Raw genomic sequence first — 17,865 nt, forward strand, 5'->3', positions numbered from 1 at the left:
ACTGGAATTTTTCGAACAACCCCGCCATCACAGGCGCAAAACCGAAATTCGAGTCCAAATTCGGGGTCGCCTTGATTGCTGTCACACCGATTTTCTCAGTCGTCTTGCGAGCAACTTGCGCCCAAACTGGCTTCATTACCTTTCCGATTCAAGGCTGGAGGCGACGGCAACATGTCTGCCTCGGTGAGTCACTCTCATCGACCAACCACCAAGCAAGTCAACAAGTCCTTCAAGTCAGGCAAGCATGCATCCAAGGGTGCGCTGAGGGACGCCGCCAAAGGTTCGCCAATCCCCAATATTTCTCCCCGCACAAAACTTCGGAGCGCTCGAGTGGTGTATTTTGTCGCACGAACATATAAGAAACTGACTGTCTCTCTACAGGCAGACTCGGAGGCGAGCGCGGCCAGCGAAAGACACCCCACCAGCAAGTCATGTCCAAGTTCGACCGAAGAAACCAGGCCAAGCAGCGCCAGATCGCGAAGCGCAAGGAGCATTTGGAGGAGACGTCGATTTTTGCCGGAAAAGATGGAGCCCCCAGGACTGTCGCTGTTGTGCCCCTGTGCAAGGACGGCAACGCCGCGACCGCCATCAAGCAGTTGAACAGCAGTCTGGACATCGAGGCCGAGGTGTTGGAGACGCCGTTCCGAGTTCCGGTCGACCGCTTCAAGCAGAAGTTGCAGTATATCCCCCTCAAGCGCGACTTGAATGCTGTTCTGGACGCCACCCGGGTCGCCGACTTCGTGGTTGTCATGCTCTCGGCTGATATCGAGGTGGACGACCTCGGTGAGCTGATGCTGCGTGGTCTGGAAAGCCAGGGTCTGTCAACGCTCTTTACCGTTGTCTACGGCTTGGACAAGATTGAGCCGGCGAAGCAGAAGACGTCGACTCTCGCCTCTCTCAAGTCATACATCACCCACTTCCACCCTGAGCAGGAGAAGCTGTACAGCCTGGAGAACAGGCAAGAATGCTCCAACCTCATGCGCTCTCTCTGCAACACCACACCGAAGGGCGTCAGGTGGCGCGAGGACAGGAGTTGGCTGTTGGCCGAGGAGATCAAGTTCCCCAACTCGGGTCTTGACTCGACTGTTGTTACCGGTATCGTGAGAGGAAGAGGCCTGAAGGCCAACCGGTTGATCCAGCTTGGCGACTACGGCACATTCCAGATCGAAAAGATCACTTCTGCGCCTTTGCCGAAGCAGACCAAGAAGGGCGAGATGGCGGTGGAGGAAGACGAGGCGGAGAAAGTTCTTGATACCCCCGATGAAGACCAGGATGACCTGGCTGAGCTGGCGCCCGACGCCGTGATGGATGATGATGAGATGGAGGACAACGAACCTCCCACGATCAAGAAGGGCGTGTTGCTTGACGACCACCACTACTTCTCCGATGACGACGGAGAGGAGAACAACAGGCTAAAGACCAGAGTTCCCAAGGGAACGTCCAACTACCAAGCGGCGTGGTACCTCGGTGACGACGTGTCCGACGATGGATCGGACATGGAGGATTTCGAGATGCAGGATGAGAACAGCGAGGAGGATGAAGCCCGCCCTGAAGACGGCTTCGAGGGCTACGCACCAAAGGAGCCCACCGAGGCTGCCCCCTCAGAATACGGCGGCAAGTCAGAAATGTTCATCGAGCCTGATGAGGAGGAGGACGCCAAGGGCCTGGCGGCCTACCGCGCCAGGAAGAGCGATGAAGTCGAAGAAGACAAGGAGTTCCCCGACGAGATCGAGCTGCACCCCAACGTGCTCGCTCGTGAGCGTCTCCAAAGGTACAGAGGTCTCAAGTCCCTGCGCACGAGTGAGTGGGTTCAGGACGAGGACAAGGCTTTTGAGCCGGAAGAATGGCGCAAGCTGCTCCGGATCCCCGACTACCAGGCTTCCCGCTCCCGCACCACCCGCGAGGCTCTCGTTGGCGGTGTTGCTCCTGGTACGCGCGTCCACGTTCACCTCAGGGGCGTTCCGGCGACATTCGAGAAGTCCTACGACCCAAGCCGGCCAGTTACTCTCTTCTCTCTCCTGCGCCACGAGCAGAAGAAGACGGCTGTCAACTACCTCATTAACCTCAGCGCCGACTACCACCGCTCCATCAAGGCCAAGGAGGAGCTCATCGTGCAGTGCGGACCTCGCCGCTTCACTGTCAAGCCCGTCTTCTCCCAGCCGGGCAACACCCCCAACGACGTGCACAAGTTCTGCCGGTATCTCCACCCCGGCCAGTCCGCCGTTGCCACATTCATGGGTCCCATCACATGGGGTGCCGTGCCTGTGCTCTTCTTCAAGCGCTCCGAGCCTGTGGCCGAGGGTTCGGAAGAGGCGGAGAACGAGTCGACCATCGGACTCACCCTCATCGCCACGGGTACCGCTCTGCCGCCTTCGACGAACCGCGTTATTGCCAAGCGGGTCATCCTCACTGGCCACCCGTACCACATCCACAAGAAGATCGTCACGATCCGCTACATGTTCTTCAACCGTGAGGACGTTGAGTGGTTCAAGGCTTTGCCGCTGTGGACGAAGCGCGGCCGCAGCGGTTTCGTCAAGGAGCCCCTCGGTACCCACGGATACTTCAAGGCAACGTTCGATGGCCGCATCAACCCGCAGGACTCCATCGGTGTCAGTCTGTACAAGCGTGTGTGGCCTCGTAACGCTATCCCCATTGAGGGACCTCTTCTTGAGGCTGGTGCTGGCCAGTCCGAGGAGGGTGATGTGATGATGGAATGAAAGAATAAAAAAAAAAAAGCTCATGACATGGATATATCAAAAAAGGCTCCGGGAAAAATATAGATATTAGCAGTAACGTCGGCTGTAGATACAAGCCTGATGCCAATGCCGGAGTTCAAGGTTCATATTACTTTTTCACCCCCTTTCAACAGGCCGAATGAATGATCAACTTTCCACGCTCCTTGTCCCCCCGTTTTTACGCATTGAGAGTGTCCAGTCCCTCCGTCGGCCTGGGTCCACCAACCGACTTGCGCTGCTCCTCCGCGCCGGCAGCCTTCCACGCGCTGATGATGAGGTTGACGATGTGATCAACGCCAACGTTCTTCTTCACTTGCGCGAACACGGTTGGGCCTCCCTCGCGCATCTTGCGCGCGTCCCTCTCCATGACACCAAGGTCCGCACCGACAATCTCCGCCAGGTCCGTCTTGTTCACAATCAGCAGATCACTCTGGGTGATACCCGGGCCGCCCTTGCGGGGGATCTTGTCGCCTCCAGAGACATCGATAACGTAAATGATGTAGTCCGCCAGCTCGCGCGAGTAGTTGGCCGCCAGGTTGTCGCCTCCGGACTCGATCAGCAGCAGATCGGTATCGAACTCGCGGTGCAGGTCCTCAAGAGCGGCGAGGTTGGCAGAGATGTCCTCGCGCACGGCGGCGTGAGGGCAGCCGCCGGTCTCGATGGCGCGGATGCGCGGGGCGGGGAGGGCCTTGTGGCGGGTGAGGAACTCGGCGTCCTCGCGGGTGAAGATATCGTTTGTGACGGCGGCGATGTTGTACCTTTCGCGGAGGGCGTTGCAGAGGGCGAGCATCAGGGCAGTCTTGCCGGAGCCGACGGGTCTGGAATTTGGTCAGCACGCGCGAGCTCTCGTATGTCTCAATGGAACAGCTCATTGGTGTGGATGGCTTGAGAGGAGTCCCATCGTTATTTCCAGGAACGGAAAGGTGCTGAGCGGTTTTCAAGCTCCAAAATCACCCAAGTCTGCGCAGCTTGACTTACCCTCCAATACCGATGGTGAAAGCTCTGTCGGCCCAGGTTCTGCCCTCGACAATGGGCATTTCGCGACCAAGGTAGCTTCCAGGACCGTCGAGGATCTCATGGGAGTGGCCGTGCTCCTGGGCATTGAAGCCTCCATCGTGGGAGTGGGAGTGACCGGCAGGGCCGTCGTGGGAGTGCGTGTGAGACATGTTGGGTGCAATTGGATGGTACAGAAGACAAGAGAGATGCGGAAAGTTGGGTATATCACGACTTGAAGGATGAGTTCGTCCGGAGAGCTTCAACTGGAGGGGTTGTGGGAGGTTTAAGGGTCGCGGGGTCAGTGAGCTTATCGATAAAGGTACCTATCTCAGTGGTCGAAGTGGGATGCGATTTTCCCCACGGCCGCCGCCGGCCATGCTGCGGGGATAGCGCCCGTCGCCCTTGCGACCAGCAGCATGAATAATGCCATGTACGTATTTGCGATCAGACGGAACAGGAGGTCATAGGATCTTTCATGAAGCTACACCCGCATGTTGGCGGGAACCCTTGTAAACCACCTCAACTTCGTGTACTGGGTAGACTCAGAAGCCTCTACGTGAATACTTCTAGCATATATCCTCTTAATCTCGCTCGCCCTCACCAGGGGCGGTGTGCATTTAAGTCATAAGAACCAACCCAACGCCAATCAATGCATGCAAAACAGTGTAATAATGGACACTTCAGTCAAGCCTTTGACTGCGGCTCCTTGCTTCCCTCGCTCGCCTCGTCTCTGGGCTTGGGCGGCTTCGGCACCCTCTCATACGCGTTGGGACTCGGCCTTCTCTTCTGCTTGCCGTCGCGATCAGATTTCCTGCCATGGCTATGGCCATCATGATCGTCACAGTCGTGATTCTTCTTCTTGTTACTCTTCCCCTTGCCCTTGTGGTCGGCCGAAGGTACCCTCCTCCTGCCACCGCCGTCGGAGTCGGAATCTGAGTCTGAAGAGGAATCGGAAGACGACTCATCGCTAGATTCGTCGACACCTTTGGGACGGTGGTAGATACAGCATACTATTTTCGAACTATCAGCGATTGGGAATGCACAGAGAAAGGCGGCGCAGGCTTACCTTTTGAACTCTTGCGTCCAAGACCCTCATTGTCAACAACGTCCTCCGCCCACCTCACCGACGGCCTGGTGGGCGCATGCGCACCCCTCAGTCGCAAGATCGCCTGTGTACCAGTCCGGCTCTGGGTATTCGTCGTCTCCGTCTGCGTTTGTGACGGGCCGGGAGTCGAGCGCTGTTGAGGATCTTGCACGGCCGCCATGTTCGCTGTGTGGTGACAGAAAGAGAAGTCGGTGTGTGTGGTTGGTCGTGTGCCTTTAATTGAGGCGCTCCGCACCAATAAATCCTCAGCAAGATTACCCCGCGGAAATTTCTCGAATTGCAGAATGCGCTGCAGCACTGAGTCGCAGTGTCGCTGCGGTTTCGTGCCTGGGAGTCAAAAGCTGCGTGGATCTGTCGCGGTGAGGAGGATCGAAGATATTCAGGGGTCGTCGTGGTTTGTAATTGGTGTTGGGGGGGAGGCTCTAGAACATTGGCCTGCGAAAGAAGGTGGGATGCTTTTTTGTTATTTTTCTGGCATGCAGCTGAAAGTCCATGGTACCCCACGTCATTCCTGGGCCCCACATCGGAGGTACACCCGGTCCAGCCGCCCGATGGCACGCCGGGTCGTCAACTTCCGGAACCGGGGGTCTCAACGGTCCGGGCCGGTATGTTAACAGTGGCTTTTCTTCGTCATTGGGATTGAAAGCAGGCCAGACTATTTTCACAATCGCAATCGCTGATTCCGAGGGTAGCTGATGTCATGGTGTATCAGACATTCGATGTAGTCCTACGTCCCTCATACGTGGTCAAGTGTCTTTGATAAACAATCGGCGTTACAACTACCCGACCTACGTTGCATTTACCGCCACAGCCAAACTGCCAGTAGCGTGCGTGGTCTCTCTCATCGTCACTTGGTTACACAGCCCATTTCCAACAAATACGTTAATCATACAATGAACTTTCATTATTCATGTCTTCAGATGATGTACATGGAGTGATGATGTACAGAATATGCTACAGTTACACAGCGCTACGACGCAGCAGCAGCCCTCTTGGCCTGCTTCGCCGCCTTCTTCGCACCCTTCATACTCTTACGAGGACGAGCCTTGATGTCCTTCTTGGGCGGCTTGTTGATCAACCACGCGTTCATGGGAAGACGCTCGCCAATGAACTTGCCCTCGGGGGAGTAGACCTCGACGACGGGCCAATTCGGCTCCGGGTTCTCGGGTTCGGCGGCGGGCTTGGGCTTCTCCTTTGACACGGCATGCTGCTCTGCCGCCTGCTCCATCTTCAGAAACGGATCAACAGCCTCAGGTTCAGGTTCGGGTTCAGGCTCCTCCAGAGACTCCGGTTCTGATTGCTCGGGGAACGAGGACATCCCGTCGAACAGGTGCCTCGTCCGCACCTGTGCCACGATCTCGATCCAGCCGCAGCCTTCGATGAGGATGTCGGTGGCCAGGACACGCCACGGGAGGTCCTCGACCTTCATGTTGGCAACGTCCTTGCGAGTCAGAGGGCCAGAGCGCTCCTTGGTCACATCATGATTGAGCTTGAAGGTTCCGGCAAGCTTGATTGTCTCGCCGGTTCCTTGGACTGTGAGCTTTTCCACCTTGAGGGGCGCCTCTCGCGTCTCCGCTTGGAACTCGATGGCCTTTTCGGTGGAGGTCTTGTGTTCCGGGAGAGGTGTGAAGTTGTATGCAAGGAAGACCAGACCGGGGGTCTTCGGGGTGATGCGAATCAGTCCGCCGCCGAGGATGAGAGACTGTTTAGTGTTCAGGCTATGCTGCTGCGGCTTGATTCTTGACTCCATGACCAGGGACGACCTGTGTTCAGGCTTCACGTAGTTCTCCAAGTTCGAACGAGCAACACCAGGAAGATCAATCAGCTCGCCCTTTCCGTTGCCGAAGGGTATACGGATGGGAGATGCCGTAGTACCAGGGAGAGTTGAAACCGTAGGCATCTCGGGGTAGTTGGTCTCTGGTCGAACGGGCGGCAACATAGACGTCTCATCCAGGCGCATGTCGTCTTCCACATCTTCCGTCACGTAGCGCTCATTCGGGCCGTCCTCCTCTTTCGCGAAGAGGGAAATGTTGATCGGTGTTTTCAGGGAGATGTCGGCGGTGGTACCCTTGGGAAACACAGCATCGAACAGCTGGCTCTTCCCGACATTGACCTTACCAACCATCCACCCAGCCCCTCCACGTTTATAAATCTTGTCCTTGAGCGGCTTGGTCCACCATCCCCTCTTCGCGCTGACACAGCTCACGTTACCGAGCGTGACGAGCTTTCCGAACTTGCCCAAAGAGCGGCGCAGCACCTCGCGCATGTACGGCATCATCCTGTCCACCATCTCCGCCTGTGGCGCGAGCAGATCCGACCGGGTAATGACGAAGTCTATGTTGAACATGCGATCCCTGTAGTACCGGCCCGCCTTGTTCCTACGGTTGCGATGCTTGAGGTTGGCGTCGAGGAGCATGTGCAGCTTCGGGATGAACGACATGGGAAAGTCGGCGGCATCGATAATGTGGTAGATGTAGTTCTTCTTGAACGGCGACTCTTCGATCGTCTCCCGTAGGGAGTCTATGCTCGGGTGGTAGATGGGTTCGCCCTCGTGGTGGTGGACGAGCCTATGGCATCGGTCGCAGAGCGGCACTCTCCAAGACGTCGGTCCTTTGACTACGTTGCGTTAGCAGATGTCCATCTCAAGCTTCCAAGCGACACATACCGGGCCTGTTCGACTCCAATTCCTCCCCATAGCGCAAAGAGCGAGGATCAAGTCCCAGCTCCTTGAGCTTCTCCTCGCCCAGATTCTGCAGTGCCGCTTCAACAACCGCGTCCTCCTCTTGCGCTTCCCTCCCAGCCTTTTCTTCCTCCATGGTGACATATTCTCGTACCGCCCTCCTTTTCAGATCGTAGTAACCAGCCTGTCCAGGCTCAGCCGTTTGGCTGAGTGCCCCGCACCCACTGCATATCAAGGGCAGGTTCTTGGCCAGGACGTGCGCAGACTCGTCGACCGGCGGTTTCGCGAGAATTTGTTCGGGTGTGAGCTCGGTCGCAGGGACCATCTCGTTATGCACACATCTTTGCTGCCTGTAGGGAAGCCTTCGATGCGCATCTGCCGGCGCAAAAGTGTGTCGCGTGCTAGCTACGCTGAGGCTTGGGCAGAGGTACACTGGCACCTCAGCCAGAGCGGCCCGGTCGCCAATGCTCAGCGCGCTACGAAGCCATCTTGGCGACAGCGCGCGATGCATACTCGTCCAGGAAAGCAATCACCCAGAAAAAGTTGCATGTATTAACGAATTCGGAGTGTTTCCCGCTAAGATTCTCACATTCAACCCCCCCAGCTCAAAAATTCCTGTAGATCCCGGTCCAAGCTTGCGCGATAAGCACCCCAACTTTTTTTCCCTTATCCGGATAATCCCGGCCCGTTTCAACGCAAGGGTCGCAGCAATTTTCCAGCATCTCGACCACGCGACTAAGAGATCGAGGTCCTGAAGTGGGTGAAGCAGTAGTTCCTCTGGGTAGTAAGATATCTGGAGACTTCTCAGACAGCCGCCAAGATGGTCAACGTAGGAAAGAGATGGCATGCTCTCAGAGCTGTAAGTGTTGAAATTTTGAGGATTTTTACTCCTGCGCAAAACGACTTGAACATGAAGCTAACAGTCTGAATAGAAGGTACATATGATTGCTCGAGACCCCGATTCACGATTCCCGGATGGCTCCAATTGACACGAAAACCTCTTGCAGATCCTTTCGGTACGCCACGGCCCCGGCGCCGCCATCCTCCCTCCCAACGTCACAAGGATACACATGGAGTTCGCCAAGACCATGGAAGGCGGCCACATGGGGCCCAGGTCCGTCAACCCTCACCGCACCCCTCCATGCTCACCGGCGCATGGGACGGCTCCTACGAACAGATGCTGATACCGCAGTACAGAAAGTTCTGGCAGAACATGCTCCGTCGCTTAAAGTACCACAACCCCGCCGTCCCCATGATCGTGAACCGCAAAGCCACAAACGAGGGCGCCGCCATGATGCACATCTACTTCAGCAAGGGCGCACCCATCGACCCCGCAACGCTACCCCAGAACCCCTCTTCCGCCATGGACGGAAGCAAAGCCCCAGAACCCACAGAGAACGAGCGTGTCGTCAAGCTCGACATCAAGGACAAGCGCTCCGAAGAGATTCTGGAGCGCTTCATCGCCGAGGCTGAGGCCACTCCCGTCACTCCGACCGAAGAGGAGCTGCGGGAGATGGAAGAGGTGGAGAAGTTGCGCGTGAAGGGAGAGAAGGATCGGGTCGCCAATGCAAAGATCCGCGATGAGGCGAAGAAGCAGAAGGCGATGTTGGACAAGGCGCGTGCCGAGGTTGCCGTATAAGCCCACGAATGGCGGTGCGAGGAGGAAAATGTATGAATACCATGTACAAAATGTACCAAAAAGAATCTCTACATGGACCGGGGGCTCCATGGACAGCTTCATGATTGACATACACCTGCCATTAGGGCCGACTCTGGTCACTGTGCTTCGGACGCATGGAGATCGGAAGTGACGACAAAGAAAAGTCTTGTTTTGTTCATTATAAGGTAATGAGGGCTTACACCCATGTACATCCAAGAAAAGGCCAAAGCCAAACCGAAAAGAAACCCGACAGGCTGCGAGCCGGTGCGAATTTTGCTGCCACCCTATCTAGATGCGTTTCAATACCCTCAGACGGCTTCAGAGCCGTTGTCTGTAACTCCGGATGCTAATGATTTCTGTGTCGTTGACGCGTAATACAATTATTTCAGTCCAAAGCCCTCGCTCTCGTGAACAGCAGTCCATAACATTTGTTCCAATCTTTCCCTAGACCCGTAGCGCCGCAAGGACAACATGTTAAAGCATGTTCGAGCAATGGGATACCTGTTCTCATCTTCGCCCAAACACGTTATCTTGATGGGAAGCAGAGCAGCTCCCATTGCCGGCACTCGATCAGTGCCCGTAATAAAGGACAGCAGCTTTCTCTGTTCTTCTGGTGTCGCCTCCTTGAAGGTTTCCCAAAACCAGCCGACGACCGGTTCGACACCGTCAGGAGTCTTGGTCCCCCAATTGTCGTATTCGGCCACACCTCTGAGAGCATCCACGTCGAGTGCTGTGTCTGAACCTCTCACCAGCAATTCAATTTCTTCCGGCCTGAACAGTGACAAGGCGTTGCCTCCACAGACAGTGTAGAAACCACGCTTGAAAGGCTCGAATTGGCGCGTGACTGCTGTCTCAAGCAGGTACCGAACATAGAGATTCACGTACTCCCACTTATTGGCGTTGGTCACTACCTTTCTCTCTCCGCCTGGGCAGAGAGGAACTTGAGTAATGATCCCGTACTTCTCAACATCGACAACAAAGTCGACCTGGAAAGTTTCCTCAACATCGCCGTCAAACTCTAGCAATTGCCGAAGTCCCGCCGCTAGTCGTGGACGGTATTCTGCGAGATCCTCCAGGGTGTAATTCATACTTGGTCGCGGATGGGCGGAAGGCCCGGTTGAAGAGCTAGGCGCAGACGCAAGAAGCTTGCGGAAAGCGAAAGGTGGCAATGCCACGTCCAGGATAGTCGAGTTGTAGATGGCCAGACCCATCACGACGCCAACCAGGAAGTACTGGTCAGAAGTCTCGAAGGAGTTGGGGTTGAAATAGCAGAACTGGGAGTCCTCGTCGTAGATGAACATGCCTACGCACATGTCAGACAAGTCCTAAGAAGATACAGGACAGAACTTACCATGGTCAGGGTTAAAGACCTCCCGGACGAGGAGTAGAAACCATTCTTTCTTTAGACCGCCGGCATCGAGGCCCTCCTCGCCCTTAAAAACGATGCGCAACCCCTTCTTGATGTCTTCGCTACCGCTTCCAATGACTTCGCTCACCGCCTTCAGGCTGTCATCCACAAGGCACTCTCTTCGAACATCGAGCACTAGAAACTGAGTGACAGCCCGCCGCGTCATTATGCTATCAAAGAAGGCATCCCGAGCTTTGGTCATTTGCTGTCTGCGGGCATCATGCTCTAGAATCTGAGACTTCGCCCACATACTCAACAGGAATGGATACTGGCAGAAAGAAAAGCGGCCCCGTTTCAATTCCCAGGCCTCGAATTCGGCCACTAGGTCGGTGTAGTCAATCATGGTGTTGTAAAAGTCGCTCGTCGGAATAATTTGCCCGTGCGCCTGAATACCGCCTCTGTGGGTGGTGCTACTGGAAGTGCTTGCCGTCTGATCTGGCCGTCGAATGTGCGTCATGTTATTGGCCGCAAATATGAGAGCCAAGACCCGCGCGGCAGCTTTGATCTGCCAGTCTTCGCTGTAAACCATCTTCTTCGGTTGCTCCTTTTGCTTTTTCGACGGAGCATTTTGAGTTCCAAGCGCCGCGTGAAGCGAGGCGGCTGAGTGGTGACCTGCACTCATGTTCGGAATCAACCCAGCGGTGATGTCCACCCTGACTTCCTGTTTCTTCTCATTCTGTCGGATGAGCCTGTATGTCAAAAAGCCAGCGGCCAAGTCTTTGGCTTTGATAAATCTGGACTCTGTATACCGTGCGAACCAAGTAATAAGATGGTTTTGACAGGTATTTGACGAATTTGATATCAAGCCTAAAATTCGTTTGATGATGACGGAATGTTGTCCCGAAACAGGTCCAGTCTTCACAGCCGAACCTTCTTGCTTGGGCACGTCAGGCCTTCTCGTCTCCTTCCGACGCCCTTGTCCCTGGAAAGTGTTTGGCTCGCCGTGAAGGAGCGGGTTTTCCAAGACGACGAGGAGGAATCGCAGGTCCTCGGGGTCTGTCATAGGGCGACCAGGTCGTTTCAACAGATTCTCCGTGGCTTTCAGGAGTGCTCTATGAGTATGCTCCTGTCCGTGAAGTAGCTGAGACTCCAAAGCTCGTAGTTCCGTGGCCGACAAAGGGTCTGGTACTGGCGTCCCCGGCTCAGCACCGGCCCCTGCCTCTCGGTTCATCTCTTCATAGACGGCCATCCAAGACTCAGCTGTGTTGAGTATCGTTCGATACCATTCAGCGACTTCGTTCCATTCAACCTGCGCAGAGCGAGGCGTGACGAAAGACGGCGTCTCATCAATTCGATGTGAAGCCGACCTCTTATGTCGTGCCCCACTTTGACTCTGACTCTGACTGCCTGTCCACCATGTTCCGTTCTCGGCAAAGTCTCCCAGCAGAAGCAGTTTAGGATCGAGGTCAATGATGGGGGTCTCGCTGCACTGTTCCGGATGCCTCGGCTCGGGTCGTGGAAGGGAGGGTCGTCTTTGAGCAGACTCACTCCCTGACCGGACTGCCGGGGCTGGGCGACGAGACAAGAAGGACGAATTCACACAATGGAATGAGTTGAAGCAGGTCATGATGTAGTCCTCAAGAGGCTTGAAGATTCTCTTCGGATCATCAGCTTGCCAACATCTCGGGTCCGCCGGCCGGGGTCCACTAGCCTCGGCCGCGAGTTGCCGCATGGAGGGGGGCCGTTCCGGATATGAAGAGGAGAAGGATCTGGACGGTGGGGGCACTCGTTGCGGGTTTGGGTGCAGCGTGGGCTGTTCTGGGAAAAGGTAGGCCGGTCTGTTGTCGTGACTGTTCTGCCGCCTGTGAACTCCGGAGCCCATTTGTCGCGAGGTGCATGGGCGGTCGCCATTGTCCGCGTGGCTAGGGGCCAGGTGCTTCTCAAGAACTTCGCGGCGCTCATCTTCAAAGCTCGAGGTCCTCCTAATGGCCCTCGTCAAGTGGTTGCGAATGCATTGCCGGATCAGTCTCTTAGTCTGGTCGAGGGAAATGGGCCTGGCCTCGTATCGGTCGGCAGGGCGGGGAGGTTGCTTCTGGGGCGAGGTTGAATCCTGGGACGGGCGCTGAAGCCATTTGGGACCAGCGTTGGCCCTCGCTTGCTGATCGGGAGGGAGGTCATTAATGGTGAGGCACACGGTGCATTTGAAGACCCTCAGGTCGCGCGGCCAGCGCACGAGGGAACCACAAGTCATGCAGTTGCCTGTAGCAAAGTCTTTGCTGCCGCCATCTCTGCTGCCGTTGGCACCACCGCGCTTGTGTGTGTTTTTCTGCGTGTTCCCCAATGGCTTGGTCATGACGGGCGCATCATCGGAGTCGGAGTCGGTCTCGTAGGTCGTGGGTTCAGGGCGCTTCTTTTTGGAGAACAGCGCTGGAAAGGGGTGGCTCATGGATCGGGAATGGGTCGGTCGCCGCGGACGTCTGGGGTGGAAGTCGGATTCGGAAGAGCTCTCGTCGGCAGCATGCAGTTGGGAATTATCCAAAAGCACATAGTCTGGCAGTCGTCCCAGCTGGCCAGGCGGTGCAGTTAAAGAGGAGGGGCTGTGTATCCGGGAGATAACATCGGCGGAAGGTCGACGGAGAGGAGGAGGACGAGGAGGTGGAGCATGACGTTGCGACCAAGGAGCCATATTTGCGGGCGAGGTCCAGATCGTCGTCTAATGTCTGCGACGGCAGGAGCATTGGGGCCTCTGCAAGCAGCAAATCGGCATGCGCGCAGCGGGCTGGGTGTATAAACGAAGGGACGAATAAACGAAACAGGACAAGGAAGGCAAGGTTTTCATTAAATTGTTAAAACCAACCAAGCACTCAAGCCAGGTAGGCAGGAACTTGGGAAGGACACTGCAAACTGACTGGGACCTGACCTGCGGCACACGCGCACACAGGCAAGACGTGGAACGGCAACAGGCAGATGACCTGGACGTAAAAGTGGGATGGGATGTTCGGGACGGGGGAGGAGGAGGAGCAGCTGAAGAGCTGGAGCTGGAGCTGCCGAGTGTGCGCCTTCAGTCGGTAGGCATTCCTAAATGGCTGGCGGAGTAGGGATGTAATACGTAGTAATAGCCAGGCAAAGGTCGCAACAGGGAGGCTCTGCACCTGCTTCTTGTCTCGTCTAATGTTGTTGTGTGTGTAAGTCAACGTCGGATCGTCAGGTCGGCTGAGACAGGCCGCTCTGCAGGAGGAAGATGGTTTGCGATACAAGTAGGGATCTTTGCTGCAGGCGCAAAGGCAAGGAGGAATTTCCCGATGCGCCAGCTACAGGATTGCTGCAACGGGCTGGAATTAGCTTCAAGGCCATAACATGATTAGAAGCGCCATCGCGGACGGCCAAGTGACCTTATTCTGCAGAGAGTGCTTAAACACATCATTGGAGTCGTTTGTTTGTTGTTGGCTACTGCAGGACCAGAGCACTTAGGCAGGGCAGCTAATGGAACTGACCCCTTTAGTGTCCCAGCCAACAATTTGCGCGGCGCACGCGGGCATCAGGCCAGACGGTGACAGTGACAGTGCAGTCAGTGTGTTGCATCTAAGTGCATGCATCCATTCGGATGTAGTGTTGTTGTTGCTTCTCCTTCTTCTTCTACCTGACGATGCTCACAGAGTCCTTCCATCGAGCTTCCCGTCCCCTTCCATGCCCGTCCGTCGCCGTCCCTCGTCCGAGTCCTCTTCTCCATAGTATTACGTCTCGAATAATCCGTACCCCCGTGAGATGACGGCTTTTTGCAGTGTGCAGGGCATCGGACACAGAGCAGCCCGGGTCCTGAGCTGGACAATGGACATCCGAAGACGCGGCAGTCTCCCGATACAAGACACAGTTGGCCCTGGATTGCCTACTCCCTGCTGGTTGCTGACTGCTGCTGGGCGAAAAAGGTGAAATGTTCTGGTAAGGTGCCCCAGCCAGGCGCATCATCTCGTATTCAGATGCTGGGCGCGAGGTCCCTAGGGCGAGCGAATCATCGCAACACCTGGGCCGAGATATTACCCAACCGGCCCCCCCGCGACTCAGCGTGGCTGGCTGGCTGTGCGCAGCTCCCAATGAACCTCCCTGTCACATCCCTAGCACCACAACAACATCACACACAATGGGGCCCTGATGCCTCATTAACGAGGTGCCTGGGCAGGCCTGTCCCTTTCTTGGAGCGCCTTGCATACGGTACCTACATCGCATGAACTGCTAAACACCCTCGTGTAATTAGAGTCTCCAGAAACACCAAACACCACGCGAACCGCGTCTGTCAACGTCGACAGGAAGAAAAAAAAAAGTCTGGACCCTGTGGAGCGATAAGGAATGCTGCAATTTCCATATCGTCCCCCCTTGTCACCCTCAAATGTTTTTTTTTCTGTTAATCAGGGTCCTGGCCTACCACCTTAGCAGGGATCTTCGGGACTCAAGGCGACCTGACCTGCGGAAGGTTGCCTCGCCTCATCCTCTGGGCTCCAAGCATTGGTCCCATTCTCCCAGCAGGTCCTCCCCAACCCGGCGAGGGGCATCATTCAGTGCAACCCCAACCTAAACCACCACCGAGACCTGCAATTCCGTCTGCAGGGGGGCCTCTCGCTGCGGCGCGCCTTACCTCCCGCTAGCACTCGGTGCGCTGCACGCTAGTGGCCCAAGGTCGCACTTCCCCGCAAGCCGGAGGACGGCCGGTTTGTTCCTCTTGCCCCAATTCCTTCCCGACAGCTGTGCCAAGCTCCAGTGTCCTCCTGCCTGTCGTGGGTCCCCGTTTCGTCCTGATGACTGGCGCCGATTGGGTCCTTGCTCTTACACCTTCAACTTCATCCCCAGCAGCTACGGACATCTTTCACGCAACACACTGCCTCGGCCGTTTCAGCAACCTGCCTCACCCGCGAATACGCTTTTCAACATCCCAAGCCCAGAAAATGCCCGTCACAGCTCGTCGACTGGGGTCTTCCACGTCCGTTGGGAAAGCTTCAAAGAGCCCGGCCATAATTGTTCCCCACTGACGTCAAGCGTCGTCAGTTAGGTCATTACGCAATGCTCGCCGGCCGCGAATGCTGTTTGCGAATGAGGGCACAAAGACAGCACGCAACGCGACCGATCGTTACTCGTGACCATGACCATGACCATGACCACGGCTGCGGACTAAGGCCGTTGGCCTGGTTTTAACATTTCGATTTTGGTTGACAGCTTGGCCGAGCGCCAGGCACAGGTATTACGGTCGCGGTCACAACAATAAGCCCACGATGCTGGATTTGAAAATGGTCGTATTCTCATTCGCTCATAAAATCAGCGGTCTCTACTCAACGGCATCTCTCGCCGACTGTCTACTGAAGCATCTGAGAGAATTGCGGGGTTATCGAGAACGGGCAATTGATGTTCTTGATCGTCTCGTCGCACCAGTTCTTCTCCTGTGTGCCGAGACCAACCATCACCGCCTTGTCGGATGGCTTGGTTCCCTTCTTCAGGGTGCCCTCCATCGTGACCTCGAACTCGCCCCGGACAATCTTCAAGTCTCCCTTCAGCTCTGCCAGAACCTCACCGCTGCCCTGGTTGCGCAGCTCGAACATGCTGATGCCGTGGTCAATCTCGAGCGGGCTGGGGTTGTAGACCTTCATCGTGTTGGCGAATCCGCTGCCGCGAGGCGATGAGTTGACCTGGGCGATCTTGGGGCCCTTCATGCCCACGATGTGCACGTCCTTGGCGTACTTGACCTTTGCTGACAGACCAAGCGCCTTGATCGTACAGTCACCGTTGTCGAGTCTCAGGATCAACTCATCATCGCACATGATGGCCTTGACGAAGGCCATGAAAGCGTTGCGGTCGATGATCTTGATAGTTTGGTCTGTGACGACGACTAGCGTGCCGCTCGACTTGGTCTTGACCTCGGGCAGATCCAGCTTGCCAAAGACGCCGCCATTGTACATCATGTCGACGGTCATGGGCTGCATGGTGGCGCCCATCGGTCCAGTACCCGTGACCTTGCTCTCGATGGTCATGACGAAGGAACTGGAGAGTTCATAATCAGCACGACCGCGACAAACGAATTTCACGCGAACTTCGCGATTGAAGGAAGATTTGGCTTACTCCTCCGTCGGCTGGGAGATCTTGATCAGCTCCACCTCCAGCTTGGAGCGGTTCAAGATGGCTTGGGTAATGGCATCCATGTTGATTGATTGGTCTATTTGTTGGTATGTGGGCTCTTGAGAGTGATGACGACGGACTGATGTAATAGAGTATAAGTGCTTGCTGATTGTTGATTGAGATTGCTGCTGATTTCCTGGTTCCAGAACAAAAAGACAGCCAGAGGAACACGAAGCTTATATACTATCATCCCAATTATATGGCGGTCATTGTTCCAGCGACGCCAGAACACATGCAGCTTCAGCTGCCATGTGCCGGAAGCTGCCACAGCTTGCTTTGTGCCTCGGAACTTGCAGTCTGTCTCCAACAACCCACCTCCACAACGCGCTGGTTCGCATAGCTTTTCGCATAGCTACCCTGCCACCCAAATAGAGACAGGCAGGGTCCCGGGAAGCAACATTATGGGACGAAGACAATCCAAAAAAAATTCAATCCAACAAAAATTGATGTGGCGGTAGCAGTAGGTAAACAAACGGGGACCGGTCGCTTATGCGGCGGGCCAGATCGATCGTCGACCGAGCACCTACCAGATCCTCCTCCCCCAAATCCCCAAACGGCAATTCCCTGTGCGTTGAAACACCATTACGGCAGAGAAGACCCGCCAAGCGACCAAGGGCAGGCAGGAGCCAGCTCACGCACCGCACCCGCAACCGCACCCGCACTCGCACAGCTGACTGTTCACCTACGACTCCATTAAGCAAGCAGGCGGCGAGCCCAACCTTGCCTCGCCTCTGCTACGTTCGCTTGGACGTCCCGTTTCGGGAAGCATAGTCGCTTGTTGTTTATCCGCCCTTTCTTCCTCCTCTACAGCCTCGAACCCCGGACCCGCGCCTCGGCCGGCGGCAGTCTCAGCGGCAGACTTACAGCAGAAGCAGTGTCAGCGGCAGAGCAAAAGAGAGAGCGAAACCTCCTGAGGGGGGAGGCTGTGTACCGATACGATGGATATCTCCGGCCTGCAACTCAGCCGTCGGGGAGAATTGACCTGACTCAAGCAAAAGAATATGGGTAAATAGGTGAGAGCTAGAAGTGAAGCATAATTTGGCCAACGTATTGGGCTATGCATGGTCCTTCGGTGACGCACCCCGTTGTGCGGGGAAGGCATGTCGAATCTCGGTACGCTACGTTGAAGATGTTGTCTGCATGTGCTTTTCTTCGTCGGTTCAAACTCTATGGGTGGATGGC

At 55.8% G+C, this 17,865-nt stretch overlaps 7 protein-coding genes across 7 annotated transcripts; 2 read left to right on the forward strand and 5 right to left on the reverse strand.

The window, feature by feature from the left end:
- Positions 1–171: 171 nt before the first annotated feature.
- Positions 172–2,717, forward strand: tsr1 (Ribosome biogenesis protein tsr1; the record flags this gene model as incomplete). The annotated part of the gene is made up of 2 exons (XM_036634811.1): positions 172–280; positions 382–2,717. 2 exons carry the CDS (start codon positions 172–174, stop codon positions 2,715–2,717), a joined length of 2,445 nt encoding a protein of 814 aa, XP_036500681.1.
- Positions 2,718–2,913: 196 nt separating this feature from the next.
- CGCS363_v002963 (putative urease accessory protein ureG-like) lies at positions 2,914–3,901 on the reverse strand (the record flags this gene model as incomplete). Its single annotated transcript, XM_036634812.1, has 2 exons — positions 2,914–3,553; positions 3,714–3,901. 2 exons carry the CDS (start codon positions 3,899–3,901, stop codon positions 2,914–2,916), a joined length of 828 nt encoding a protein of 275 aa, XP_036500680.1.
- Positions 3,902–4,415: 514 nt separating this feature from the next.
- Positions 4,416–4,996, reverse strand: YPI1 (Type 1 phosphatases regulator YPI1; the record flags this gene model as incomplete). The annotated part of the gene is made up of 2 exons (XM_036634813.1): positions 4,416–4,741; positions 4,798–4,996. 2 exons carry the CDS (start codon positions 4,994–4,996, stop codon positions 4,416–4,418), a joined length of 525 nt encoding a protein of 174 aa, XP_036500679.1.
- An 810-nt stretch (positions 4,997–5,806) lies between these two features.
- CGCS363_v002965 (Genetic interactor of prohibitins 3) lies at positions 5,807–7,841 on the reverse strand (the record flags this gene model as incomplete). The annotated part of the gene is made up of 2 exons (XM_036634814.1): positions 5,807–7,452; positions 7,502–7,841. 2 exons carry the CDS (start codon positions 7,839–7,841, stop codon positions 5,807–5,809), a joined length of 1,986 nt encoding a protein of 661 aa, XP_036500678.1.
- Positions 7,842–8,336: 495 nt separating this feature from the next.
- Positions 8,337–9,155, forward strand: CGCS363_v002966 (uncharacterized protein; the record flags this gene model as incomplete). Its single annotated transcript, XM_036634815.1, has 3 exons — positions 8,337–8,375; positions 8,524–8,630; positions 8,714–9,155. 3 exons carry the CDS (start codon positions 8,337–8,339, stop codon positions 9,153–9,155), a joined length of 588 nt encoding a protein of 195 aa, XP_036500677.1.
- A 401-nt stretch (positions 9,156–9,556) lies between these two features.
- mug30 (putative E3 ubiquitin-protein ligase mug30) lies at positions 9,557–13,210 on the reverse strand (the record flags this gene model as incomplete). Its single annotated transcript, XM_036634816.1, has 2 exons — positions 9,557–10,479; positions 10,528–13,210. 2 exons carry the CDS (start codon positions 13,208–13,210, stop codon positions 9,557–9,559), a joined length of 3,606 nt encoding a protein of 1,201 aa, XP_036500676.1.
- Positions 13,211–15,866: 2,656 nt separating this feature from the next.
- On the reverse strand, positions 15,867–16,706 carry CGCS363_v002968 (uncharacterized protein; the record flags this gene model as incomplete). The annotated part of the gene is made up of 2 exons (XM_036634817.1): positions 15,867–16,548; positions 16,627–16,706. 2 exons carry the CDS (start codon positions 16,704–16,706, stop codon positions 15,867–15,869), a joined length of 762 nt encoding a protein of 253 aa, XP_036500675.1.
- Between the last annotated feature and the right edge of the window lie 1,159 nt (positions 16,707–17,865).

This window comes from Colletotrichum siamense, assembly GCF_013390195.1.
Source record: "Colletotrichum siamense strain Cg363 chromosome Unknown KSG_Cg363_contig02, whole genome shotgun sequence".
In the NCBI taxonomy this organism is placed as follows: Eukaryota; Fungi; Ascomycota; class Sordariomycetes; order Glomerellales; family Glomerellaceae; genus Colletotrichum; species Colletotrichum siamense.